The sequence below is a fragment of the Genypterus blacodes genome, unplaced genomic scaffold (assembly GCF_046128005.1).
Source record: "Genypterus blacodes isolate CSIRO-AG114 ecotype Tasmania unplaced genomic scaffold, CSIRO-AGI_Gbla_v1 ptg000348l_1, whole genome shotgun sequence".
In the NCBI taxonomy this organism is placed as follows: Eukaryota; Metazoa; Chordata; class Actinopteri; order Ophidiiformes; family Ophidiidae; genus Genypterus; species Genypterus blacodes.
This window is the reverse complement of record NW_027467132.1, coordinates 111481-136050: the sequence shown is the minus strand read 5'-3', so window position 1 is coordinate 136050 and position 24570 is coordinate 111481. Positions and strand designations below refer to the sequence as shown.

General features: G+C 44.4%; 6 protein-coding genes across 9 annotated transcripts; 1 reads left to right on the top strand and 5 right to left on the bottom strand.

Moving 5' to 3' along the window:
* Nucleotides 1-282: 282 nt before the first annotated feature.
* LOC142988858 (uncharacterized) lies at nt 283-6081 on the bottom strand. 3 transcript variants are annotated; one of them, XM_076138159.1, is made up of 18 exons: nt 5998-6081; nt 5566-5650; nt 5383-5426; nt 5126-5190; nt 4925-5043; nt 4697-4763; nt 4443-4611; nt 4209-4298; nt 4006-4086; nt 3755-3928; nt 2882-3654; nt 2254-2754; nt 1597-2173; nt 1441-1511; nt 1159-1314; nt 880-1040; nt 693-783; nt 283-584 (listed from the first exon to the last, which is right to left on the bottom strand). In XM_076138159.1, the coding sequence occupies exons 2-18, from the start codon at nt 5587-5589 to the stop codon at nt 502-504; spliced, it is 3246 nt and encodes a 1081-aa protein (XP_075994274.1). In that variant the 5' UTR covers nt 5590-5650; nt 5998-6081; the 3' UTR covers nt 283-501. The 3 variants fall into 3 exon arrangements, with proteins under 3 accessions (XP_075994274.1, XP_075994275.1, XP_075994276.1); XM_076138160.1 differs by lacking the exon at nt 5998-6081 and having other exon boundaries at nt 4209-4295; nt 5566-5957; XM_076138161.1 differs by lacking the exon at nt 5998-6081 and having other exon boundaries at nt 4443-4590; nt 5566-5957.
* Nucleotides 6082-6673: 592 nt separating this feature from the next.
* LOC142988768 (uncharacterized) lies at nt 6674-8358 on the bottom strand. The gene is made up of 7 exons (XM_076138022.1): nt 8259-8358; nt 7988-8132; nt 7686-7799; nt 7418-7562; nt 7152-7300; nt 6920-7059; nt 6674-6825 (listed from the first exon to the last, which is right to left on the bottom strand). Exons 1-7 carry the CDS (start codon nt 8356-8358, stop codon nt 6674-6676), a joined length of 945 nt encoding a protein of 314 aa, XP_075994137.1.
* Nucleotides 8359-10023: 1665 nt separating this feature from the next.
* Nucleotides 10024-12115, bottom strand: LOC142988787 (uncharacterized). Its single transcript, XM_076138049.1, has 7 exons — nt 11864-12115; nt 11597-11741; nt 11379-11492; nt 11028-11172; nt 10783-10931; nt 10530-10669; nt 10024-10394 (listed from the first exon to the last, which is right to left on the bottom strand). Exons 1-7 carry the CDS (start codon nt 11961-11963, stop codon nt 10243-10245), a joined length of 945 nt encoding a protein of 314 aa, XP_075994164.1. The 5' UTR covers nt 11964-12115; the 3' UTR covers nt 10024-10242.
* Nucleotides 12116-13422: 1307 nt separating this feature from the next.
* On the bottom strand, nt 13423-14526 carry LOC142988864 (nanos homolog 2-like). The gene is made up of 2 exons (XM_076138174.1): nt 14517-14526; nt 13423-13907 (listed from the first exon to the last, which is right to left on the bottom strand). The coding sequence occupies exons 1-2, from the start codon at nt 14524-14526 to the stop codon at nt 13423-13425; spliced, it is 495 nt and encodes a 164-aa protein (XP_075994289.1).
* Nucleotides 14527-14962: 436 nt separating this feature from the next.
* On the top strand, nt 14963-21674 carry kpna1 (karyopherin alpha 1 (importin alpha 5)). 2 transcript variants are annotated; one of them, XM_076138047.1, is made up of 14 exons: nt 14963-15117; nt 16009-16142; nt 16504-16617; nt 16711-16810; nt 16908-17002; nt 17200-17331; nt 17434-17522; nt 17649-17748; nt 17961-18124; nt 18250-18328; nt 18676-18801; nt 18899-19026; nt 19126-19304; nt 19403-21674. In XM_076138047.1, the coding sequence occupies exons 2-14, from the start codon at nt 16017-16019 to the stop codon at nt 19588-19590; spliced, it is 1620 nt and encodes a 539-aa protein (XP_075994162.1). In that variant the 5' UTR covers nt 14963-15117; nt 16009-16016; the 3' UTR covers nt 19591-21674. The 2 variants fall into 2 exon arrangements, with proteins under 2 accessions (XP_075994162.1, XP_075994161.1); XM_076138046.1 differs by lacking the exon at nt 14963-15117 and adding an exon at nt 15299-15389.
* Nucleotides 21448-24367, bottom strand: fam162a (family with sequence similarity 162 member A). The gene is made up of 6 exons (XM_076138050.1): nt 24184-24367; nt 23289-23390; nt 22829-22940; nt 22412-22520; nt 22098-22227; nt 21448-21840 (listed from the first exon to the last, which is right to left on the bottom strand). The coding sequence occupies exons 1-5, from the start codon at nt 24218-24220 to the stop codon at nt 22108-22110; spliced, it is 480 nt and encodes a 159-aa protein (XP_075994165.1). The 5' UTR covers nt 24221-24367; the 3' UTR covers nt 21448-21840; nt 22098-22107.
* Nucleotides 24368-24570: the final 203 nt, after the last annotated feature.

Here is a 24570-nt window from a genome sequence, read left to right as displayed (position 1 = left end):
GACGTGTGAGTTACGACTGACGCGTCTCCCTCTGAGGTTTAACAATGCAGCCGCTCAAATATGTAATCTGGACGGAGTAAACACACGCTTCCCCATTGTTCAAACACTTTGGATTAACTTCCACCGCCTCGGTAAATCTGTGGCTGGAAGATATTCTTGATGATGTTTATATTGATATTTCTTCATGTTTGCACTCGGCTCTATACTGCTCTCAAGAGGCGGGACAGGGAACGGCGTCCAATCGTTGAAAAAAAAAAAAGGTAAAACACACTAAAAACTTAATTTACAAATCATTTTTATTGTGTTTCTTCAGGATCTGATCCACAATTTTAAGCTCATCCTGGGACCAAATAGCGTTAAAAAAAATGTACAACCTATTTACACTTTACAATTTCACAAATAAAGAGAAGAACATCCGACAACTCCAGTCTAGCTTCTCTTTTCTATTCTTTTCTTTTCTCTACTCTTATGGTTCCCGAGGCAAAGCGGAGCGGCCCCGCCTCAGTCTGAACTTTCCGCCAGCATTCTGTAAAAGGACAGGACTGCCGGGTGGGCCGTGCGGTTCTGGATGCTGTAGGCGTGTCCTGTGACGCAACACCACAGACAAACGGGCGTTAGAATTGTAACGTAAACAAAGGCACTGGCTGTAGTATTGGAGTGTTATGTTTCATTCTATCATCCTGTAATCTTACCGCACTGCACCATGAAGGCTTGTCCGGGGTTGTACTGTGACTCGCTGCCGTTGATAGTTACGGTCACGGAGCTGGTTAATACTAGAAAACCCTTTAAAACAGAGAGAGAGAGGGAAATCAACCTCGGCTCGGTCAACCAAACACGCGTGGGGTCAAAGGTTAAAAGAGTGGCGGCGTTGTTACTCACTGTGGTGGCGCTGTGATCCACCCACAGAGGCTTCTTCATGTAGGAGCCCAGCAGGATTTTGCCGCTGCAGAAGGAGGAAGCCTGAAGATCCTCCTGGAAGCCGATGGCTCGTCCTTGGTAGAAGTACCAGTCGTAATGGTCTGAGGTCACGTCCACTTTACCTACGAGGGGCGATTCATTCGTTACACTGTGTTAGGGAGGAACAGTGTGGTTGGGCAAAGATCAGTTTGTTTAAGTATGTTTGTTTGTTTGTTTGTGCTGCGTTTCTCTGTTTCTTACTGTCGCCGGTGGCCGACCAGAAACTCTTCAGCCACTTTGTCAGATTGGTTTTATCCTTCTCCTCTAAGACGAAGGGCCGGAGAGGAGGGGCGCACAGCTCGGACACGGACAGCACCGACAGGGACGGGACCGAGGCCACTCTGGACGACGGGAGACCTGGAAGGATTTGACAGAAGATGTAATGATTGTCCACAAGATGGTGCTGTTTGCCCTTTAAGGAGGCTCGTCTCTCCACTCTGCTGGGGACAAGGAAAGACGACTAAAGCGAGTTCTGCCGCTTACCCACGTCCTCGTTTTCCTCATGTTGCTCCAGATCGATGGTGTACAGCGGCCCGCTTTGGAGGAAGGTTGACCTGCGGAACAACACTGAGAACATCACAACACAACTCATCCAGAGACAGCAAGAAGAGAAGTGTAGTTTCCCGTTTGTTTCCTTACGTGCTCTCTGAGTAACATCTGCTTTCCTGTTGGACTTCTCCGGTGGACTGATGGTTCTGCTCCTTGCTGGCTTCAGCGGCATCCACACTGAATGTGGCCAAGGCTTCAGCAGGAGCCACGGCCACGTTGTGTTTGTTATTCTGAGATGTCCCTGGTCTGCTGGGAGCAAAGGGGCTCTCTGAGGTGAAGATGTCATCAAACTTGGCCAGAGAGCGTTTCACCGTCCTTGGAGCCGACAATAGTTTCCCCTTCAGGAGGGGCTCGGGTCGTTTGGGCAGGACCGCCACATTGCCGTTCTTCGGAGGCCCGAGTGCGGGGGATCGGCTTTGTTTAGGCGGCGTCCTTCTTCCCTTGGGGCACTTGGGGTCGAACTGCTGAGGCTGCAGCGAGGCGGCGGCGGCGGCGGCTGGACGCTTGGGTGTGTCCTCCACCCGCCACCAGGCACTGGGAGGCTTCCTCTTGCGTTTGTCGGCTTCAGACGGGTTTGGCTGCTCCTCGGCTCCCCTGTGAGGGAGAGCTGACCTGCTGGGCGTCCCATTATGGGCCGGATTGTAAACTTTGGGGAAAACCTGGTCCCCTGTAAAACATCACACAGAGCGTCTTAGTTTGAAGCCTTACCTGTGAATGTTTGCAGAAAGGAAGAGTATCTGTACTCACTTATCCCCAAGCCAACACCAGCATCTCTTTGTGGGAAAGCCAATGGGCTGCACGGCCCAGAGTCCAGACCCGGGTCCTGCAGCATCGGATCCAGATCTGTTCCTGGGGCGTCCGCACCCTTTAGTTTGTTTTTGCTCTTCTTCTCTTTAGCTTTATGCTTTGCTGTCTGCCTGGGCGGTGGCGGCGGTGGCGGCGTAGACGGCTTCTGCTTCTTCTTTAAATCTCCAACATTCTTAGCCTTTGCAGGTGAAGTGGCTGCTGCTGCTCTGGGCTTGGTGCGCGACACTCTGGACTTCTTGATAACAGGCTGCTGGTGTGTGGTCTCAGGTTTCTCTGCACGTTCAGGGGAGGAGAGCCACCACTGCCCCGTCTGTTTCCTCTTCCTCTTCAGCTGGGAGTCTTCAGATGAACTTCCCTTATCAGAACCTAACACTTCTTTCTGCTGCTCCTTTCCGTTTGATGCCTCGTGTCTCCGTGCCTCAGGTGTCAGGACGTCTTCGGCTGTGCAACAGACAAAAAAAAACATTGGTGAGAGGAGGAATAGTGTTGATTTTGATCGGAAAGCCTGAGAGGACTTTGCATTGCCATGTTAAAACAAGGAAAATATTGAACTTTAGGAAGTCTTTACCTGCATGGGGATCCTCCTCCGCTTGCTGCTGAGGAGAACATGGATCTTCAGTCACTCTGTGCTCTTCATCGCTCTGCTCTTTTGGAATCTCCTTCTTCTTCCTTCCTCTCCTCCCCTTTAACGGCTGCGACTTGTCGGCATTTTTATCTCCTTTATCAGACTTTAATCTCTTTGCTTGTGAGGTCTTCAAACTTTTCTTTTCTGTCACTTGTTCTCTGTCAGAGTCAGCGATGCTGCTGCTGCCCCCTACAGGCCGCTCCTCCAGCTCCTCCAGCTCCTCCACAGCTTTGCAGTCTTTAGACGGGATCTTCTGCAGCTTCTGCTGTTTGACTTTTTTCTTTTTTTCTGCCTCCTTCGTGTCGCCTGCAGGACAGACGTCTTGCTTCGACAATAAGTCTGCATCTTTATCTTTCCCAAGTCCATCCACTTTCATCCTCTCTGTTTCCTTCTGAACTGTGGATGTTTCAGGAGGAATGCTGGCATCGTCCCCTTTCCCTTTCTTCTTCTTTGTTTTCTGATTGCCAGTCTGACCTCCTGCTCCTGCTTTGCTGCTTGTCTGTGGTTTGGTTGCCGTCTCCGGTTGCCTCTCATTCGTCTCCTTGTCTGATGAACTTTCTTTGTCGGCGCTGGAGTCTTTGTTCCGTCTCTTACTGGTGGTGGCTTTTCTTGGGATGGAGAGCCAAACAGGCGAGGCGTCCTCCATAATCAGGAAGTCGTCGGCTGGTTCAGGTGGAGGCGTGGCTGCTTTGGCCGGTGACGGGAACTTCCTGTAGCTTAAAAGAGAAAAGGATCGACGGATTAATTCACTGTGGTTCCTCCATCTGTGGCTGCTTTTCATCAGGAAGACATCACAGCAGCGTTATCTCATCTCACCATGCAGGTTTGGGCTGCCCGGCCTCTCTAAGCTTCTGTAGGAAAGAAGGAACGCATTTCCCCACATGCCCGCCGGTCTCCACCTCTGGCTGCCTGTGCACACGTTCTGCTTCTCTCTCAGGAGGAGACGTGTGTTTAGGCTGCTGCCTCTCTGATGCGTCTGTGTTCTCCTCCCTAGCAATTACCAACAAGCACAAACACTTCAATTGTCTGAATCAATAATGAAAGAAAAGATAATGGTCACTTCTTACTTTGACGTTTCTGTTTTGGAATCCGAGGCGGCTGGCTGAGGTTTCTGAGGTATTTTGTCTGCGAGCGGTGGAGCGTCTTTGCTGCAGAAGACGGAGAACATAAACAAAATGTAGTAAGTAAAAGGAGGTAAAACATTCTTCAGAGTAAATTTAGAACACAGACTTTTGATATAGAATCAAATGAAGCCTTTAAAAGCTCTTACCAGGATGGATCCACTTTGATGTTGTGATCCGGTATCTTGGCTTTTCTGAGGGACAAAAGGTTTGGAGGAGAATCCAACATAGAGTCTCTGCTTTGGAAAGGAAAGCAGTAAAGAAATGAGTTGATCATTTTGAGGGAAATGTTTAAGAATTGTAGAAATTTTCTAAATCAATGTTACACAACGTCTTTAACTCACAGAGAGACATTTATCCGACACAATCAAAGAGTTTCTTACGTCTCTACGTTGGGTTTCTGAACACGCTGAGGTTCCAGCTCTGCTTCTTTCCCATCTTCGTCGCTGTCAAACACAATCGGAGATGCAGTCGCCTCCTGTACAGCCACGGTTCCCTCAATGGGGCTGGATGTCTTCAGCGGTCTGTGGCCTTTAAAGGGGGTATCCATGACTACCGTGAGGAAAAGCAACACCTATCAACAACAAAATAACCTTCTGCAGTATAATAACAGGCGGTATATCTGGCCGTCTCTCACCTATTTCCTTTTCTGGACAGGCAGGTGGGATTTCTGGAAGCGGGAGTTTCCTTTTAGGAAGCTTGTCCTCAAAAAGCACAAAAAATAAAGCATAATAAATAAAAATCTCGTGAAAGTTGGGCTTTACAAACAGAAACTTCCTGTATTTTAAGAATGCAGCATCAAAGTTTCCCTCCAACTTAATTGTTATCAATATAAGTCACAATGCTATTTTATAAAGTTTGTTACCATTTGATGTTCTGGAGGTTTTTCTGTTCGGCAGCTTTGTTGTGGGGGAAACGACACCTCTCTTTCTTTATTCTCTGTATTACCTAAAGGCTGTAGTTCATCGCCATCTGAGCCTGAATCTGAACAGATAAGCATTATTAACGCTGTGGAGAAGGAAGTAAATACATAAAAATAACAATAAACACACACACACACACTCACCCAAGTCATCAAATATCTTATCAACATCTTGCAGAGAAAGTTCACCGGCCCATCGCTTTTTTGAGCTGAAAACAGACAAATCATGTCATAAACATCAGAACTCTAACAGATCTGAGACACTTAAAGAGCTCTAAGGGTGCAATAACAAATCTACTATGACTAAGAGAAACAAACAAAATACTCATCTGAACGAAAGCGTCCGATCAGAGGGATTAAACCGAACGTCTTTTTCATGTTTATCCAAGAAGCACACCAACCTTTCATTGTTTGTTACGTAGCAAAGCTTCCTCTGTGGTCTCTTCTGTAAACAAGCCGGTTAGCAAGTGTTAGCCATGTGTTTACTATGGATTTCGGACTAGATATCTTCTACTCCAACAGGATTTATCGCCCCGTTGTCAGAGAGAAAAAAATATGCGTTAAAAATGTGAACATTGGCTCACCAGAGTGGGGTAGTCTCTGTCCATTTGTCCCCTCGGTTAGCTTTGTTTACCGACAGACCGCGGGCCGTGGTTTGCGCAGCTAACGCTAGCATTAATAAATAAAAGTATTTAGTTAGCCCTCGCTGTGCATTTATATGAACACGCTGTGTAATAACCTAACGAGCACAAAAAAGGGAAAGGCAATGTAACACCCGGGGGAACGGGTTTGTCGCTCATTTGATAATTGGTGATCAATGTTAGCGTTAGCAAAACAAATGGGCTGTGGACGTATAGCAAATAGCCCGCGCACGCTCAAAAATTGTGGCTGATCGTCCCCGAATTTAGCCTGCCAGGCAGCACTACTTCCGTGGCTGTTTGAAAATCCATTTCCGCCCGTACCAATGACAGCTCTCAATGCAAACACTGGCCTCTTTAAGCTAAGCCTTAACATACCCCGAGTCATTTGATTGCTAATGGCTTCAAAAGTGCAATAATCGTCATTGCGAATAAACGTACTTATCCTGAAAGACCAAACTCAGGGCATATGATTGTCTCACTGAGTTGTGATTCTTCTTCTACAACCTTATGTTATCGCAGTTCGCATCTACAGCTACGTCTGTGCGTTGCTGCCCTCTAGAGATCAGATGTAAGCATTAATAATCAGAATGCGCGTGAAAGAAAACACGACAGCAAACTAATATTTAAAAAAAAACAAATAAGCCAAATTTAAAAAAAAAAACGTACCACAATTTAAACATATGGTGTAACTACTGAGGTTAGTGACAGGTACACATGTGAATTTGAAGAATAAAAGCAACATAGTTATCTAAATCAAATCTTAATTTTACGCTTAAATTGAACATTGATCGACAACCAAACTGTGCAATTTACATTTTGGAAGAGCCACAAGAAATCCCAGGTCAGAGTTAGACAAAGCTGAAGTTAAATATTTGTATTCATTTTAATTACAATGGGATCAAAAATGTATAAACAATATACAAAAGCAAATATGTACACCAAATTCTCTCAATAAACAATCTGCATTAAATAACATAATTTCCTTCAATCTAGTATGAGGTATTGTAATTTAGTATTGTAGTTACATCACTTAAAGTATTGAGCAGAACATTTAGCTAAATAACTTTTTCTGCTTGGCAGCAGTCTCCATAGGTTCCAAGGCGTCAGGATTGACATCTTTGTAGAGCGGCAGTTTGATGTGACGCCAGATCACGAGAAAGATCCGTGCAACAAACAGCAAAGAGGCCACAGCCAACAGCGCAACTGAGGGAAGAAATACAGTTAGTACGGATTTTATTTGAAATATGAACTACATTATGGCAGCGATGTCATGATGTAGTTTTCTTCTGTGTCTTACCGATGAAGATGCCGTTGCGACTGGGAGATTCAGCATCAAAGTTTTTGTCCAGGTTTCCAGTCAATGCCCAGATCACAACAGGGTAGACAGTGAGGATGTACCGCACATGTTTGTCAAGGACAGAGTTTTCCAGCATAAACCTGTGAAGGAGTAAAGACACACTGCTTGAGAACCTTCCTGGTATACACTTTTTTCTCTACATGAAAAGCTTTGGGTGTATTGAAGCACTTACCACACCAGCAACACAACAGACAACACAGAGTAGGCGATTGTTGCAGCATCCGTTGGAGACATGTTTGCATTGTAAGTCAACACAATGGTCAGGTTGATTAGAGTTGCAATGGTCGTCCATGTTGCGTATATCGTCACACCATTCTGAACCTGCAAATAAGTTAAAAGGGGCATTAAATACTGACATCCATATTTCATATTGGTTTCAATTTTGAGATCTATTCAAAGCTGAAGTTGAATACATTCAACGTCAGGAGCATAACTGACCAGCACACGGATTAGCCACAGCTCTGCTTTGTGGTATTTCTCCAGCCAGGGTCCGTAAATATGGAGTCCATGGCAGGTGAAGGCTATCATGGCGTAGTTTGTGCAGATGACCAGAATGAGGAAAACCAGTGCAGGGATCATCAGCCTTTAAAGGATGGGGCACAAAACAGCAAACACAGATTTTATTACAGAAACAGAGACAGTACCATATCCTATTGCGTGCTGCATTAGGGAAAAAAGAAGCATGAGGCAGTTAAATTGCTCTCACCCTCTGTCCCAAACCAGCAGCCATCCAATGTTGAAGCACAGATTGATGCACCAACAAATGAAGAATCCATAAGGCAGCACTGAGGGGCTGCAGTAAACATAACCATAGCCGTTCCTACGAGGAAAAGAAGCACAGTGGATTAGAAACTTGACTTGAATCATACAGGTAATCCAGGTGCACTGAGCTACTGGTACATTCTGGACATACACAGGCAGTATGTACAGTCTCCACTAGAGGGACACTAAGCAACCGTATATCCATGTACTGCCTTAAAATGTAAATAATAAAAAGTAGCCCCTCACTTTCTGCAAAGCAAACTCAGGATGTAGACAACCATGGCAGTAAGCCAGACGTAGATGACGCTCCAGATGTTGAAGGTCCATCCTGAAGGTGTGATCTGTGTGTCAAACTCAGCTGACACGTTGGCTGTGGTGGTGGAATAAGGACCTAAGGAGTTCCAATGCAAACAACCAGTCAAGATATAGAAGTGAGAGGAATGTGAATGAGAATTAACCTATAGATATTAAACAGGAATCCAAACATTCCAGCAAAAAGCTAAAATATTTCACGTACCAAGTCCAACCACAGATAGACCGTTGAAGATTAAACTTATTACAAAGCCGAGTACAGACACCACGATCGCAGCGAGACGTCCAGAATCGTGATCTCCCATCGTGATCAGCTGCAATAAAAAAGATTTCATTTAGTCAATTTAAGTGTTCAAAAAAGCTAGAAAGACAAATGAAAGAATTAGAACTAAAGACACGCCTCCTCTCTCTTTATTGACTAGTTCTTTGGCCTCATGTGTTGTGCTGAAGTGTCCTTGAGCAACACATTTAATCACCTCCAACTCTGGAGATGGTGACCCGGAGTTAAGCCTCTGACCTCCCTGTGGAGGAGGGCAAGTGATAACAAACAATCTAAGTGTCATGATGCAACACATACACATTTCTGCTATAATCAGAACATTTCTCCTGCTTTCTTTTCTGATAGTTGCCATGAAAACCTAAACAGTCACCTTCCAGCTTTTCTATGACTCTGAATTCTATGCCTCCAATTAATAATACATACATCTACAAGCCAATAATTGTGATTCCTATTCCTTTGATAATTCCTATCACAATCTATCCAAGGTTGACAACAAGTTAGTTAGTTAGTTAGTTAGTTAGTTAGTTAGTAGTAAGTTCTATAACATGCCGGAACTGCATGTTGACTCTTCTCCCGAAACAATGTGGTAGCAGCTTGTCAGAATAAGCCTTTACCTTTGTGTGCTCCTCCACGTCTGAGTCCAGTCAACAGAATGAAGCGCAGCAGCATGTGTGCTCCCTGTGGGGACGGCTTACCTTATACAACAGCTTGTTATGCAATGACGTTTATGGACACCAAACACGTCACGTGGAACTCATATGTACATTTACATACCTCGCCTTGTCATACAATGCAAACAACCCTGACACCTGCTCTACAACTACAGAATGAGTACATAACTCATTCTGTCGCCTCTTTAAATGAAGTTAGTATATTTTGTGTAACTGTATTACACTGTGCAGCCATTTTTATCAAAATGTAATATAAATACACATGGATTAGACTTGAAATAGGTGAAATGCTTTAAAGAGATAAGATTACTGGTGATATTCAAAGTCCGCCGTTGTTGATATGTGTCCGCGAAAGCTCTAAAATGGAAGAAAGAGCAGAAGATTAGTGTGTTGATTTCATACAGGTGTATTTAGATGAAGAAAAGACAACATCTCACTGACGCCAAAGCACAAGGTGTAACAATAAGGCCTCTGATACACAGAGGATGTGTGTGTTATTGATGGGTGTTACTGGAGGCAGAACTGATTGCAAAGGTCATCAGAATCATTGATTCGGTCAGATTCATGTCCACGACTCCTCGGTGACCTTTAAACCAAGGACTTGAACAAACCTTTTTTTAAGCTTCTTCAGGTGAATAAATGGTGTCCAGATAGGGAAAGCAAACAGAGAAGGCAGAAGAGAAAAGAAAAGAATGGAATCTATAGGTATTCGTAAAAAATAGAATCAGTTTAAAAAAAGCTAAACATCAAGAGAAGCAGAGAAGGAAAAGGCGATGATGTTGGGTTAAATGACAAAGTTATGACTTGTGCAATAATCTGGGGTTATGTAAATCGGTAATCAGGGCCAATATAAGGGGGCTGCAGGTGTTAAAGTCTCATTTGTGCTTCTAACGCCTCACATTTCTACTGTCAAGCTCGAGCTGGTTTGTTTTAACACCTTATTGTAACCGTTATGCCTCTGCTCATATTTGTTTTCTCATGAACAACGCCAAAGCAAATAGTGCACAAAAACACAACACTCAAGAACAACAACAATTTATTGGTGATAAAACACATCCACATATCAAAAAGCACTCGCAACAGCAAAAAAAAAGCATCAGATTTATCAATATTTGTACAATTTCAGGAATGGAGCAGATTATTTCAATTTAAAGTGGCGTTCATATACTTCACTGCATCAGTTTTCCACTATGCAGAGCAGTTTAGAGCAATATGATGAAAAGTATTCACGATTGTCCTCACTTAAATATCTTCCTCTGGTGTTGACTGATTTCTAAAGGTTCCATGAGTTCCGCGCTGACATCTTGGTAAAGTGGTCGTGTCACATGCCGGCAAATGGACAAAACAAACCGTGCGACACACAAGGCACAGGCGAAAGCCAACAGCGCCGCTATTGTGGAGAGAAAACAGCAGAGTAAAGCATTTCTGTTTACTGCACATCTCTCATGGAGTCATAAATCTATTCAATGAATTATAGTGGATGCAATATCTATAGGAATCCAGTTGAGAGAGATAAGATCCTTACCGGTACAGATGTCGTTGCGACTAGGAGCTGCAGCATTGTAGTTTTTCGTGAAGATCCCACACAGGGCCCAGATCACCACAGGGTAGATAGTGAGGATGTACCTCACATGTCTATCAAAGACGGTGTTTTCCAGCATGAACCTGAGAGAGATTCAACACATTTGATGCAGAAACTAGCATAATGTATACAATTCTATTTAACAGTGAACATATCTAAAGTTTGCATATAAAGATGTTTGCTCCTCTGCACTTACCACACAAACAAAACTGCAACCAAAACCCCCAGTGCCACAGTGGCAGCGTTTGTTTGGGACATGTTTGCATCGAGGGTCAATTCGATGGTCAGGTTGATGAGAGACGCGATGGTTGTCCATGTTGCGTATATGGCCAAACCATTCTGAATCTGTGATGGACAACGTATCAAACAATCAAGCACACAGCCTGGTTTGACTTCTGAGAATCAAGCTCACGCAGGAATGCTAACGGAGGTCATACTAACCAGAACACGGTGGAGCCACAGGTCGACTTTGTGGTATTTGTTGAGCCAGGCTCCATAAATATGGAGTCCATGGCAAGAGAAGGATATCATGGCATAGTTAAGGAAGGTGATGAGAAGTAGGAGAGACAACGCGGCAGCCATCGACCTTTGATAGGGAAAACAAATCACACAAATTATATTCCACCATGAATATCATTGTTTCTGTTTTCATTATCTAGATTTTGAGTCCTTCACCTTCCTCCCACTGTAAAAACAGGCAGACCAACAGCCTCTAAATCCTTCTATTCCTCTATGCATCTATATAATAAAATATAAAGCATTATAAATATAAAGCAAATGCTGCCACCTCACCTTCTGTCCCAAAGGAACAACCATCCCACATTGACACCAAAATTGAAGCACCAGATAAGAAAAAACCCATGTGGCAAAACAGGAGGGCTGCAGTACACATAGCCGTATGCATTTCTAGGAAGAAGAAGAAGAGGAAAACATGTCAGCACACCAGATCTCAAGAACAACAGCCAATGTGCATTAACACAAAATCAACATCTATTTTGACATGTTCATACTTCCTACACAGGCCAGAGAGTATGTAGACCAGCAACGCAATCAACCAGATGTAGATGACAGACCAGATGGTAAAGGTCCATCCCGCTGGAGTGATCTGGGTCTCGAAAGCCTTTGAAATGTTACCTGTGCTCTCCAAAAATGGATCTGTGGGAGAAAATACAAAAATCACAGCAGAAGATAGGATAAGAAGAAACAAGATAACACAAACACATAGTGGAATGATTTGGACATTCGGTGGAAACAGAAAAGAGAAACATGGGACTTACATGTTCCACGACCAGCCAGCGCATTGAAGACCAACGCACCGACAAACACAAGCACTGACACCACAATGGCTACCACAAGGCTAATTTGATGTTTTGCCATTTTACTCTTAAAAAGGCAAATCTAAAACCAGGGGTAGAGTTTGACTTACGCAGATGTGCTTGTTTATGGGAGAAGAAAGATCTCAGAGAGGAACAACCAGCATGCAGAGTCTGGATTCTTCCAAACTAACACAGAGTTTGAGCCTGTCTAGTCATGAGGGTAAGAGGGGGAGGGGACATAACACAAGCCATAGTGTCCTTGGTGAATGGAAGGGGGAGGGGTAGTTAGGAAAGAGAGGAGGAGAGTAGAGGAGAGAGGAGTGCAGTTTCTAGGGCGATGAAGGTACACAGTGGGAGGATAAGATAGAGAAGGAATGTTACAGCAATTATGATTTTTTTTAAAGTCATCAATGTGCTCACCAGATTTTGAAATGCCTCATTTTTATGATCCTGTGATAAACTAACTTGATCGTAGCATTTGTTGAGAGTTCTATAAAGCAGTGCAGGGTAAAGGGCAATACAGAGACTATACACACTGTGTATAGGAGGGGCTTTATGTTTTATAAAAACAGGTGGTTGCGCAACAGCTTGGCTTTATGGCATGTCAGCACGTGTACACATTTTAAACTCACACAACCCAACTTAGATGTTTCCCCTTTAGAGCTTCATCTCTGACCCCCATGTCATCTGAATGGGTGATTGGAGAATAAAAACAAAAAACTATGATTGTTGCCGCATGGACCAACACATAAGGTCCAACAATGCATTTGTGATGTAAACAATTACAAGGTGCAGACTTTGTCCCAGACAGCTTACTTGATAATACATCAACTCAAAAGTAAAGAGGTTATGACACATGAACCACAACAGGAATTGTACTACAGGTGGTCACACATGTTGCACATTATGAGAGCAAGTGGGAGTGTTATGATACAAGCAGTATTGTGGGGGGGTGCTCTCATGCTGACGTCACTTCATTGTGAGCGTGAAGTGTTATGGCTACACGTGTATGTCTGAAGCATTTCTACGCTTATGATGTCAACGTCAACATTCTGTCATTAATTAAATAGTTCGCACGGAATGTTATTCAGTTCAAAAATGTGTTTTATGGGAGGTCAATAGAAAAAAAAAGAACCTGCTCAGAAATGCACGCATAGTAAGAGTTTAGCAATCAAACAGGAAATGAAGGTATGACGCAGACAGACACATTAAGATTTGCAATCATTTTTATTAAGAGCTGCAAAGAGAGAACTCACTTTTATCTGCTTACAAGAACGTGTTGTAGCATCTCGTTTTTACTGATGAATTACTATTTTACTGTCAGAAAACATTAATGACAGGTCCAACGCTTAAAATGCAACATTTCAAAGTCATTAAAGGGCATTTAAAGTCATACGTGACACTTTAAACATGTCACTTTTTAACTATTAACATCTTTAAATGAGCAATGTAAATAGAAAACGCATGACTCAAACTTGTCAGGTTATTAGGTTCGTTATGTACCGTTTGTTGTTGTCAGCCTACCAGAAGCGCGTCTTGGGCAGCAGCGTCCCATTCGCCTCCTGCTGACGCTGCGCCTGTGGACAGTACCTGCGTGTGTGCGCGTCATCCCCGGTGGCCTCGCAGATGGGGCAAGTGTAGTTCCACAGGACGGGGCACAGCACTTTCCCCTCGTCAGATTTCAGCTTGTGTGAGCCGTAAACCGCCACGGATTCCCCGTTTTGCTTGCAGAAGCGGCAGTAGTCGGCCTTACTCCCACTGCTGGTGTCAGAAGTACCGCTGACTGAACCGGACTCTGCGCTGTCCTCGCTCGGGGGTGGGCGGCTCCGGCTCGGGCTCGGGCTCCACTCGCCATGTCCGGTGTCTTGCTCCCGCATCCCGCCCAGCTGTTGCACCAGCTCGCCCAGGTTCATGTAGTCGTGCCACATGTCAAAGAAGTCCGTGTCTCTGAGCAGGGCGCGCTGGAGCTTGATGTGTCTCTGCATAGTGGTCCTTTTGGAGATGTCTACGGGTTTTGTTGGAGCGTCTCATACTTATAGGATTGTGACGATGGCTTAGGTGTAACGGCGCTTGACAGATAGTCGTCAGTTGTCCTTTCAGCTTTCAGGTGTTAATTATTCCAGCCTGGCACACTTCAGGTGATGTCTTTCATCTCTAAGGCTCATCATCTCCTAAACCTCACAGACAGTTTGGCTGCTTTGGGGCAATGATGACTGAAGTTGTATTACTTTTGTGGACAATGGTAGATTTTGTAAAATCAAATCTAGAATCCAATACAAATACTGAGACAAACTGTGTAACTTGTCAACATGCACAGACACTCAAATTCATAACAGTAATCTATGAGTATGGGGATAAAAAAGTAGTAAATTTAAATTGCAATAATTTTTGATAGATGATATTTAGGTTATATCCCCTTCTGGTCCTAATTTAAAGAGCATCAGTGACAGAAAACAACTACAAAATCAAGAAAACTGCACAAGGCCTGGCCACAAGGTGTCTCTCTCTATACACAGGTCACGATACACCTGTTTGTACTTCAAGGTCTAAAGGAGACTATCATCAGACAGTAATTGCAAATCACCTCTCTCTCTCTCTCTCTGATCTCCCTCACCTGAACCCATCATTTCTACATTGTTCTATTTAAATTTCATACCAATAGAAAAGCATTAATAGCGATCAGAAACTCCTATTTGATTCAATATAAAAGAGAAAACCGAAGCAAATCCTAATTTTTGAAAGTTTTTGTGTATTGATGAATCAATGCTTTAACATATTATAGCTACAGTAACCTTGACATTGTTTTGATGTTTTGCCTTTGCTGACACGTTTGTAAGTCTATGCTTGATGGAGATGGCAATGGGGACAAAGATTACGAAAATGTTTATGATTTTGACTGTTTCATTATTGTTGTTGTTGTTGTTGTCCTCGTCTTTATTGCATCACTGATGTGTGTTTAGTTCATGGTTGTTGCATTTGTGTGTGCGTGTGTGTTGTTGTCTGGAGGAGTGCCGCTTTTCAGACGACCCACGTGTCCACTGGCGCCTGCCATCGGGCTTTAATCAACTTCAAACCTGCATCCGGGCTCTTTTAACCTTCATTACACACCTGCTCTCCTTCCTTCACAGAACTGAACCGACGGATGTAAACACCGCTCGAGGTTACACTGGGTCGACATCCGTGCTTCCTTTTAACCCCTTATACATGCAATTTATGTAAGTACGTAACATATTTCCTCTGTGTAATAACGAAAAAGGCCTGTATCGAACTGTTTATAAACTTCAAATGTGTCGTAATGCTTACAAAATGGCATATTTCTAACACGTTAACAGCATATTTTCAATGTATTTACTACGCAGTCCCGTCGTGTTGGGTGGGGTGTAAATAGTGGGGAGAGTTCTGTACTACGCATGCGCACTATTTACCGGCGCTGGCTGTACGAACGGTGGCCTAGAGAATAAGGGGATTACTGAGCCCAATTTGACAGGTCAGGTTGAATTAAGTTCATTTCTTATTTTCTTTATAGTAACATTATATATTCCCCGAGGCCGTCTGCTTCTCGGCGCCTGTCGTGTTGGGGGAAATACTTGGCCGTTTTGCTGCTGTCGGTGCATTTCAGAGCTAAGCTTAGCTAAGTCAGCTAGCGGAGGAGCTAGTCACTGTTAGCCAGCTAGCTCGGTTTTTGGCACTAACCCGGTAATAACGTTGACATTGTAGCGTACTGAGACCGTACAGCGGACATGTTGTGCGTTTTCGGATTGCTGACAAAAACTGAGCAGCACTTGACGTTAGACATTCCTGTTTTTGGTAAATTAGAAATGTCAATACGCAAAGCTAACAGGCTAGCTAGTATCCTTAGATGCCCCCTCTGGTCCCTTCGAGCACTGAAGTGTCTCCCGTTTGTGTTAACTACAGTATTATGCTCGATAACAATACTGCGAGTATAGTATTAGTTTGTGAATATTACGAAAATCCTATATAATGCACTCCCCCCTCAAATTGGTCAAAGTGCCTTCCACACTGGTGACGCCATTACAGGTCATGTTAAGGTAGCAGGTTGTGATGGTAGATGCGTGATGGTGTTTGTTTACTTCAATTCACCGCAGGCTAAACAATGAGTCAAGGTAAGGACAATGCACGACTCAAGAGCTACAAGAACAAGTCCCTCAACACAGATGAGATGCGGAGGAGGAGGGAAGAGGAAGGCTTACAGCTCCGCAAACAGAAGAAGGATGAACAGGTGAGTGTTTACGGCAAGCTTTCCTCAAGGGTTACGAGAATGGATTAACTCTTCTGTGTCTGGAGATCATTTTATGGTCTAAAACCTTAATTGGTCCAAGTTAACCTGCTATTAATTGTTGCTGAAGGGAAATACACTATTATAAGTGATTTTAACGGGTCTACTGCATTCAGTGTCATCTAAAACAAAATAACAAGGATTTCATGAAGATTGTGGCGAAGACCCCTATAAAGAACAACACAAACTTCTACCTCATTGGTTTAACCCACATGTTTAAAGCAGCGTTCCTGCAGTGAAATGTCAATGTGGGTGATGCTATAACACAACTTACCTAATATATATGAATGCTTTTCTATTTCAGCTGTTTAAGAGAAGGAATGTTGCCACAGTGGAGGATGATGGCGTCCCAGATGATGATGGAATGGCCGATAGTGGATACCTGGAGTCCCAGGCTAATAACATGGACCCCACCATGGTGAGAGGAAAGGGAAAACAACAGTTAATACAGTAAACAAGAGATTCTGCTTTCTACATGCAGTCTTCTTTCTGTGAAATCTCTGTCATACAGGGTGCGGTGATCTCTGAAGACATGACTCAGATGATTTTCTCCAGTTCTCCTGAGCAGCAGCTGATAGGCACTCAGCGTTTTAGGAAGCTCTTGTCTAAAGGTACGGGCGCCGTAGCTCAACCCACCCGCCTTCATTCATAACGAGTCAGCCGGTCTGCATGCTTGATTCAGCTGAATATCCTCCGTCTCTCAAACAGAACCCAACCCACCCATCGATGAGGTCATTGCTACAGCAGGGGTGGTGGAGCGCTTTGTGGAGTTCCTAAAGCGGAGAGAAAACTGCACACTGCAGGTACGTTTACTGAATTATGCTGGTACAAGGATGGACACAATGCAACATGGCAATCTACAGACTCAAGAACAATGAGTCGCTTAGAAGCTCACATTGTATATGTACTGTTTATCCTTTTTAAGAGGGTTTTCTTCAAGCTTCAAATGTTTGTATAAGTAACTAAATACATTTGTAACTTTAATGTATCGCTGTTTCAGTTTGAGGCTGCGTGGGTGTTGACCAACATTGCGTCGGGTACGTCCCATCAGACGCGAGTGGTCATCCAGGCGGGCGCTGTGCCCATTTTCATAGAGATGCTCAGCTCTGATTTTGAAGACGTACAGGAACAGGTAAGAAGACTCAATTCTCTACTCTTGACTGCCAAATAAATTAATCTCTAGGGTGTTTTCCCTGTTGCTCGTCAATGTTTTCACGCTGTATTTCCTCCTCAGGCGGTCTGGGCTTTGGGAAACATAGCAGGTGACAGCACAGAATGCAGAGACTTTGTCATAGACTGCAACATTCTGCCGTCCCTGGTCCAGTAAGTAGGAATTCGCATTCACTCAACTGTTTCTGTCGCTGATGCTTGAAAAGCGCTAAGAGATGGTTGAAGCTCCCACTCTGTGGATCTGTGTCGATGCTGAGCTGTGCTCCGCTCCTCTTACAGGTTATTGGCGAAACAGAACCGTCTGACGATGATGAGGAATGCTGTGTGGGCGCTCTCAAACCTGTGCAGAGGAAAGAACCCTCCTCCAGACTTCAGCAAAGTAATTTACAGAGATAAACACCATTGCTATGGCAACGTTCTATTAGTCACATTACTGAAGTACATCACATCCTGTCCATCAGGGTCACTGTCTATATCAAGGTCTCATATTAAAAACAGGATAACAAATGTGATCCCACTGATCTGAACATCAACCAGAGGACACACATGCTCCCTGTCTAACCTTCTCACTCTGCGTCCTCTCCTGTCCAGGTGTCCCCGTGCCTCAGTGTGCTCTCTTGGCTGCTGTTTGTCAATGACACGGATATTCTGGCAGACGCATGCTGGGCGCTCTCGTACTTATCCGACGGCCCCAATGACAAAATCCAGGCCGTCATTGATTCAGGAGTCTGCCGCCGGCTGGTAGAGCTGCTGATGTAAGACCTTAGAGATATACACATACGACACTCTGAATGTATTGTTGGAGAGACATATAAAGTGGATTCAGGCTTTATAAAGAGCATCAGCGTGGTGACATACTCCGATTACTGCGTTGTTTCAGGCACTCTGATTATAAGGTCGTGTCCCCTGCACTACGGGCTGTGGGGAACATCGTCACTGGAGATGACCTACAGACACAGGTAATGGACACACACACACACACACACACACACACACACACACACACACACACACACACACACACACACACACACACACACACACACACACACACACACACACACACACACACACACACACACACACACACACACACACACACACACACACACACACACACACACACACACAGTAAACCAGCCTGTATGTTATACAGGGTGTTTTACAGTCACGTTGTTGATACTTTCATTCTTGAAATTTGACCAAAACAGTCCTGCTGCTACTCAGACACACTAGTTGTTTAGAGAAAAGACTGTGTGACATTGTGTACCTCCACATTTCTGACTTGGTGTGGCTTGTTGCCTAGGTGATCCTGAACTGTTTAGCACTGCAGTCCCTACTCCACCTTCTCAGCAGCCCCAAGGAGTCTATCAAGAAGGAAGCCTGCTGGACCATCTCCAACATCACAGCAGGGAATCGGGCACAAATACAGGTGTGTGTGTGACGCGGTGCTACTTCTTCTTTAAGGGTTAACCCGTTGATATGAAGTCAATAGGATCATTTTTACATACGTTTCTCTTTGTTGGTAGATGGTGATAGACGCAGGTCTGCTGCCTCCTCTCATCACCATCCTGCAAGTGGCAGAGTTCCGCACACGGAAGGAGGCAGCCTGGGCCATCACAAACGCCACCTCTGGGGGTTCAGCTGAGCAGATCAGGTCAGGCCTCTGATGTGCATACAAACACACACACTGTAGATGCATCATAATGGATACATCGTGCATCAGGTGCTGATGTTTTGTCTTTGTCCCCTGCAGACACCTGGTGGAGCTGGGCTGCATAAAGCCTCTGTGTGACCTGCTCACACTTATGGACTCCAAAATTGTGCAGGTGGCTCTAAATGGCCTGGAGAACATCCTGCGTCTGGGAGAGGTGGAGGCCAAGAGAGGGGGAGGAGGAATCAACCCTTACTGTGCACTCATCGAGGAGGCTTATGGTTCGTTCACCGGGCAGATTTCCAATTCCACCCAAACAATCCACAGAGTCAGAGTGATCATATTGTCTGATTTGTCTCGCCACGTCTCTTCTCCCCAGGTTTAGACAAGCTGGAGTACTTGCAGGGCCATGAGAACCAGGATATTTACCAGAAGGCCTTTGACCTGATCGAGCGCTACTTCAGCCCCGAAGACGAGGACCCGTCTCTGGCTCCGGCTGTTGACCTGCAGCAGCAGCAGTTCCTCTTCCAGCAGTGCGAGGCCCCGATGGAGGGCTTCCAGCTATAATGCTAAATCCTCCCTTTCCCATGCCGAACCGTCATCGTCACCTCAGCCAGTCTGTCATTTCTCTCTCTGCCCGCTACATGACAAAGGGTGAAGACAACCTAAGATTCCTTTCTTTCCCTTGCCATTGTCAGAGAGATCGATTTAATCATCACGATTAATACAAATGTAATATTACAGGAGCACATGTGTGCGTACGTCCAGTGTGGGTCAAATCCTGCTGTGTTGTCAGCCAGTTTCTGAAGGTTTCACTCATCACTCTGCTCTGAGTTCAGCCCCTCCCCCCTCGCCTCAGCATCTTAAACCCACCCACCTGCTCACACCCCAACGTCTCCTGCTGCTTCCCAGAAGGCACCTAGCAGATTGCGCCCCTCTAACTCAACCCCCCAACCGCCCCAGACAAGTTTTTTTAGACCCCCCCCCCCCTCCCCTCATCCCTTTTTGTCTTAGTGGGATTTAATAGGACCGCACTTTTGTCTGTGATTAGCATTAATGACTCACGAGACAGGTGATCATGGACGTGATACCAAGCCCCACCTCTAGAGAATGATTTAACCTAAACACTGGACTGACCACGACACTTTGACCACATGAATGACTGTGGTTACTGGACTGAATTGCCCACAGTGGCATCGTACGGCCAGTCTCACCCCGAGGACTCAACAGACCTCTGCTGAAGGCACTTAATGATTCAAAAATGGAGGTGACCTCCCTTACCTCCGCTCTCCGGCCATTGAATGGTCGCCATCAACACGTGACCACAAATGGACAAAATAGGAACTTGACAGGGTTGCCGAGGGATGGAGCTTGTCGGTGAGACCCCAGGCCGCTTGCGTTCCCTCCTGGATCCAGTATCACGCATTCCTTCATCCAGCAATGGGGCTTTCCAACCGCAAGCTCCATCCTCGAGAGTCCCGGCTGCCTCCTGCCTCTGGTGTGACGTGCATAACCCCATGGAATCATGGGAACTGGAGTCTTCCCTCACACTGAGCTAATTGGACAGACTTGGACGAGACAAAACAGACTATTTAACCCTGGCGTCTGTCTAGCAGCAGACCGACGGAATTTTTTTTTCTTACCATAAGTACATTTCATTTACAGCACTTTAGTTGAGGACTGATGCCCGCTCTTTGAGACTATACCGTAGTTTGAACTATTCGATGGGTGACTACACGGCTCTTCCCCCCCTCAGGAAGTGAGGCGTAAAGGTCTGGATCCTCAGTCCCCCTTTAGGTATGATGAGGATGACTTGGTACCTCACTGTTTACCCTTGCCACCATTGGACTCAAGCGCATTGTGGACTGAAACTGTTAGCACACTAATTACAATCAGTAGATCCTGCTGCCTCAGCAAAGCTCGGAGAATTGTATCCTGACAAATGTTCCACCAGTGAGACTCTTTAGAAAATTGTCTATTCGGCTGTGAGCAATCTAAAACATTGGCTTACCAATGTATGTTCAGGTTGTATTTTCTAGTTTGCTCATGCCAAATCATTCACTCACACACCAACGTTTGGGTCAAGAGTTTGAAAAACTTGGGTCTTTTTATTATTCTTTGTTTTTAACCCATTGAAAGTTTATATTGGGGGGGTAGCATCTGTCATTTTGCTGATGGTGCCATAAATCCTTATTCAGAAATCCTTCCAGTTAACAAAATCAGAAATCCAGATTAAACTTGAAAGTACTGGTGATTACCTTTAGTTAGCAAGACTTCATGTTCGTTTACCAAGTTCTCTTACATTTCTTACTTATGTCAAAATCTCTGCAAGAGATGACCAGCTATCCATGTCCATTACTGCTATTGTATTGAGTTTGTAACTGTCCTGTTATGCCATTTGCATAAATGCTGTTTCATGAACTCTGTGGCCACTGAATCACTTTTATTGAAGTTCTGTACAGGTGGAATACATAGATAATGTTGGTGTTGGAATGCATCCTTATGGGAAACATTAAGGAATATGTGATGACATTATTTGAAGTAAGATGTGTTCCTTTATTGTTGTGACTGACACAGAGATGTGAGAGAGGTTTATGTTGAAAGTTTACTGATTCTATAAACACTGACAGATTCCTCCATAGCATTCATTTGAGTTTGAGCAAAAATTTAAATAGCGATAAACTCTAATTACATATTAGGCGACAAAGTGGCGATGTGGGACGTACGACCAAAGGCCTCGCTCTCCTTTTACACGAGGGGTTTCCACAGAACATGGAAGTGGAGCAAAGTTACTGCATGGGGTCACCAAAACTTAGTCTGCAACAAAAGAAAAGGGAAAAAAATTGTTTGAAAATCTGATTGTTCTGGTCATTGAAGCTGCAGTGTGACATGCAGACACCCTGCAACTTTAAAAACTAGGATTCAAAAGGACGTTCTGTAGATTGGATTGTTCTTATAAGTCTTTAATAATGAAACCATCCATTAAAAATATAATGTGTATTAAATGTTTTGGTAACGCCCCAGGAGCTTAATATGCGTGACACACAGAGGAGGGGGTGTGTGTGACCATTTACTTGTTCCTGGTCACTGGGTCTTGGCAGCCAGGGCAGCAGCGGCAGCTTCCTTGTCTCTTTGAACTTCCTCCATCCATCTGGCTTTCTTCTCCATGTTTATTCCGGTCAGGGACTCGTGCCTGCCTGCAGCCTGAAGAGGAGACAAATAACAGACGACAGGTGTGTCAGACAAACATATATGATTCCACTTTCTATGACCTGCTTAAACATACTAACATTATAATTGTGTGATATTCTAAAGACAGCTGAGGTAAATAAGCTGATCATACAGAATAATGCACACAAACAAAACGCCTTCAGCTTCTGTGACTCACCTTTTTGCCAAGGAAGACCATGAATATACAGGCAGCTATTGAGAGCCCCATCATAATTACGCAGATCTTCACTCGCATTTTGTCTCTGGCAGCATCAATCTTCTCAAACCTGCCATAGGAGCACAGACACCAGTATAACCAGACGCTCCATGTTATGAATTATCAGCCCTTGTTGGCGTGCTGCTGTAGATTTAGGAGGTGGAGGATCTGCAGTTTGTATGCGTGACAATCACAGCCTCTCATCAAGACAGCAGATCAAATCCAACCTCCTCATGTCAGCAATTACTTCCGAGCGACAAACAGACGCTTGTTTGAACTGCTGCTGTGTTTGAAACAAATCTACCTGCAGGAGCGCCACTGGTTAATGTAACCCAGCGTGCAGGAAGGTTGTGGAATAAACAGGAAGAGGATGCTTACGACACGAGCTCTGGTATCTCCTCTGCCGTCTTATAGCGTCCCGACCACACCAGTATCTTCTTATCCATGTCCGATGGCCTGTGGCCTGGGAGTTTGAACCCGAGGTGAGGAGCTGCATCAAACAACAGAGCGTGCGTGATGGGAAACGGCCAAGCACAGCAGAAAAGAGACACAAGCGTCTCCAAGAAAAACAAGGTTTGGAGAGATGTGCTGGATTTCACATGACCCCTTAGTTAACTTTGTCACCCTATGCTTTGAACCCCCCCACTTCCTGTGTCCCTCTTTCCTTAGGGACTGAACTGTTTCCAGGGCAACGAGCACCCTGCAACCTTACAGAATTCCTTGTCAATTGTTTTGGTTAATTATCTTGTAAGAGGTTCACAAAAGCATCATCTAAACTAAATTATATCAAGTTAAGTGCTGTGTCCTGTCGTGTCGTGTCGTGTGTGAGAGACTCTACCCGGTGCTGGAGCTCTGGGCTGTGGTTCTGCTTTGGCCTCCTGTGGTTTGCTGCACAGGGTCCTGCAGGTCTGTGCGTGTGTGACCTGTCGGCGAACCTGGCCTGCACAGATATGAAAAGTAAACACACACCTTAATGGCCACAGATCCTTCACACTTAACTCACAGCTACCAAACGTGGAGACAAAACTCAGCTGCACAGACACGGATACACATCACAGTGACACCATCATAAAGCAGCTTTGAGTGAAACACAAGGGTGTGTCCGGTTTACAAAGCATAAATGATCCTATAATAAAAAAGTGAAATCAAAGTTCTTGAGGTCATCTCAGATGTTGCTTCCTGCCTTTTCGTGAGAGAAACGGTTGCTCAAACTTTCTCATTTTAGTTTCGACTCACATGCAGAATGTTTTCTAACACGTGAACACTTTTCTTATCGCACATTTCTTAAGTATTGATGGTATATGTCCTTTTCATAATCAAAAGTGGAGCTCTAACTTAGCTTCGACTATAAAACTTAGAACTTCCCACCACACCTTGATGCCAATATGATGTATAAATGTTTCAGATCAGTTCAAAATAACTGGTTTCACTTAACAATTAGGTTTTAAAAAAGGGCCAAACCAGATTTTCTTATTTTTAGACGGAAAAACGATATTTTTTTGTCTCTGAACACAAGATTAGTTTCGATTCGGACTCTTTCTTTGACATTTGGTTAACAACAACAGAGAGAACAAACTTTACATACAACCTTCACATCTTTTTGTTACAATTAAACGGATTGTGCCACTTGTTTGCACTGCAGGTTAAATCATTTTTGCGACACTAAATTCTGTAAACAAGCAGGTGTCACCTACAGCCACACACTCACTCACACACACACGTACGATACGAACCTATTAAGTTGCCAACGCGACATCTGACGAAATTCATGTTGGGAGATGAAATCGGTGATAATTAATGTTTTGTTCTCATCGGATCGTGAAGGCGAGTCAACACCACAAATCACCGTCAACTGTGAAAGTCAACAAGCTGCAGCGGTACAATGTGTGCGGCTGCTAAACTGTTCCTGTCAGGACCCGTCGCGTAACCATAGTAGGTTGCACGATGTGCCTGATCAAAATACAGCGAAGAAATAAATTGTTAGATATCTGACTTGTTAAGTCACGTATCACTATACTACTCGTCAAAATTGAATCGATATGTTACAGTTTCGCTTTTTGAGGTTTTTCGAGGCATTTTGTCATTATCTAATAACAATAATAATCGATTTTCTTTTAAAT

Excerpts from the sequence above, each read along its gene's own strand:
- LOC142988858 (XM_076138159.1), bottom strand. The coding sequence starts at position 5,589 with ATGGACAGAGACTACCCCACTCTG. Across the intron at positions 5,044-5,125 it reads TAAGATATTTGATGACTTGG|ATTCAGGCTCAGATGGCGAT; the intron begins GTGAGTGTGTGT and ends TTATCTGTTCAG. Across the intron at positions 4,612-4,696 it reads CTGTCCAGAAAAGGAAATAG|TCATGGATACCCCCTTTAAA; the intron begins GTGAGAGACGGC and ends TCCTCACGGTAG.
- LOC142988768 (XM_076138022.1), bottom strand. The coding sequence starts at position 8,358 with ATGGGAGATCACGATTCTGGACGTCTCGCTGCGATCGTGGTGTCTGTA. Across the intron at positions 8,133-8,258 it reads TCTATCTGTGGTTGGACTTG|GTCCTTATTCCACCACCACA; the intron begins GTACGTGAAATA and ends GGAACTCCTTAG. Across the intron at positions 6,826-6,919 it reads TCGCAACGGCATCTTCATCG|TTGCGCTGTTGGCTGTGGCC; the intron begins GTAAGACACAGA and ends TTCTTCCCTCAG.
- LOC142988787 (XM_076138049.1), bottom strand. The coding sequence starts at position 11,963 with ATGGCAAAACATCAAATTAGCCTTGTGGTAGCCATTGTGGTGTCAGTG. Across the intron at positions 11,742-11,863 it reads GCTGGCTGGTCGTGGAACAT|ATCCATTTTTGGAGAGCACA; the intron begins GTAAGTCCCATG and ends TTTCTCCCACAG. Across the intron at positions 10,395-10,529 it reads TCGCAACGACATCTGTACCG|CGGCGCTGTTGGCTTTCGCC; the intron begins GTAAGGATCTTA and ends TCTCCACAATAG.
- kpna1 (XM_076138047.1), top strand. The coding sequence starts at position 16,017 with ATGAGTCAAGGTAAGGACAATGCACGACTCAAGAGCTACAAGAACAAG. Across the intron at positions 17,003-17,199 it reads GAGAAAACTGCACACTGCAG|TTTGAGGCTGCGTGGGTGTT; the intron begins GTACGTTTACTG and ends TCGCTGTTTCAG. Across the intron at positions 18,329-18,675 it reads GAGATGACCTACAGACACAG|GTGATCCTGAACTGTTTAGC; the intron begins GTAATGGACACA and ends CTTGTTGCCTAG.
- fam162a (XM_076138050.1), bottom strand. The coding sequence starts at position 24,220 with ATGAATTTCGTCAGATGTCGCGTTGGCAACTTAATAG. Across the intron at positions 23,391-24,183 it reads TCGCGTTGGCAACTTAATAG|GCCAGGTTCGCCGACAGGTC; the intron begins GTTCGTATCGTA and ends ATATCTGTGCAG. Across the intron at positions 22,521-22,828 it reads GAGATACCAGAGCTCGTGTC|GTTTGAGAAGATTGATGCTG; the intron begins GTAAGCATCCTC and ends CTCCTATGGCAG.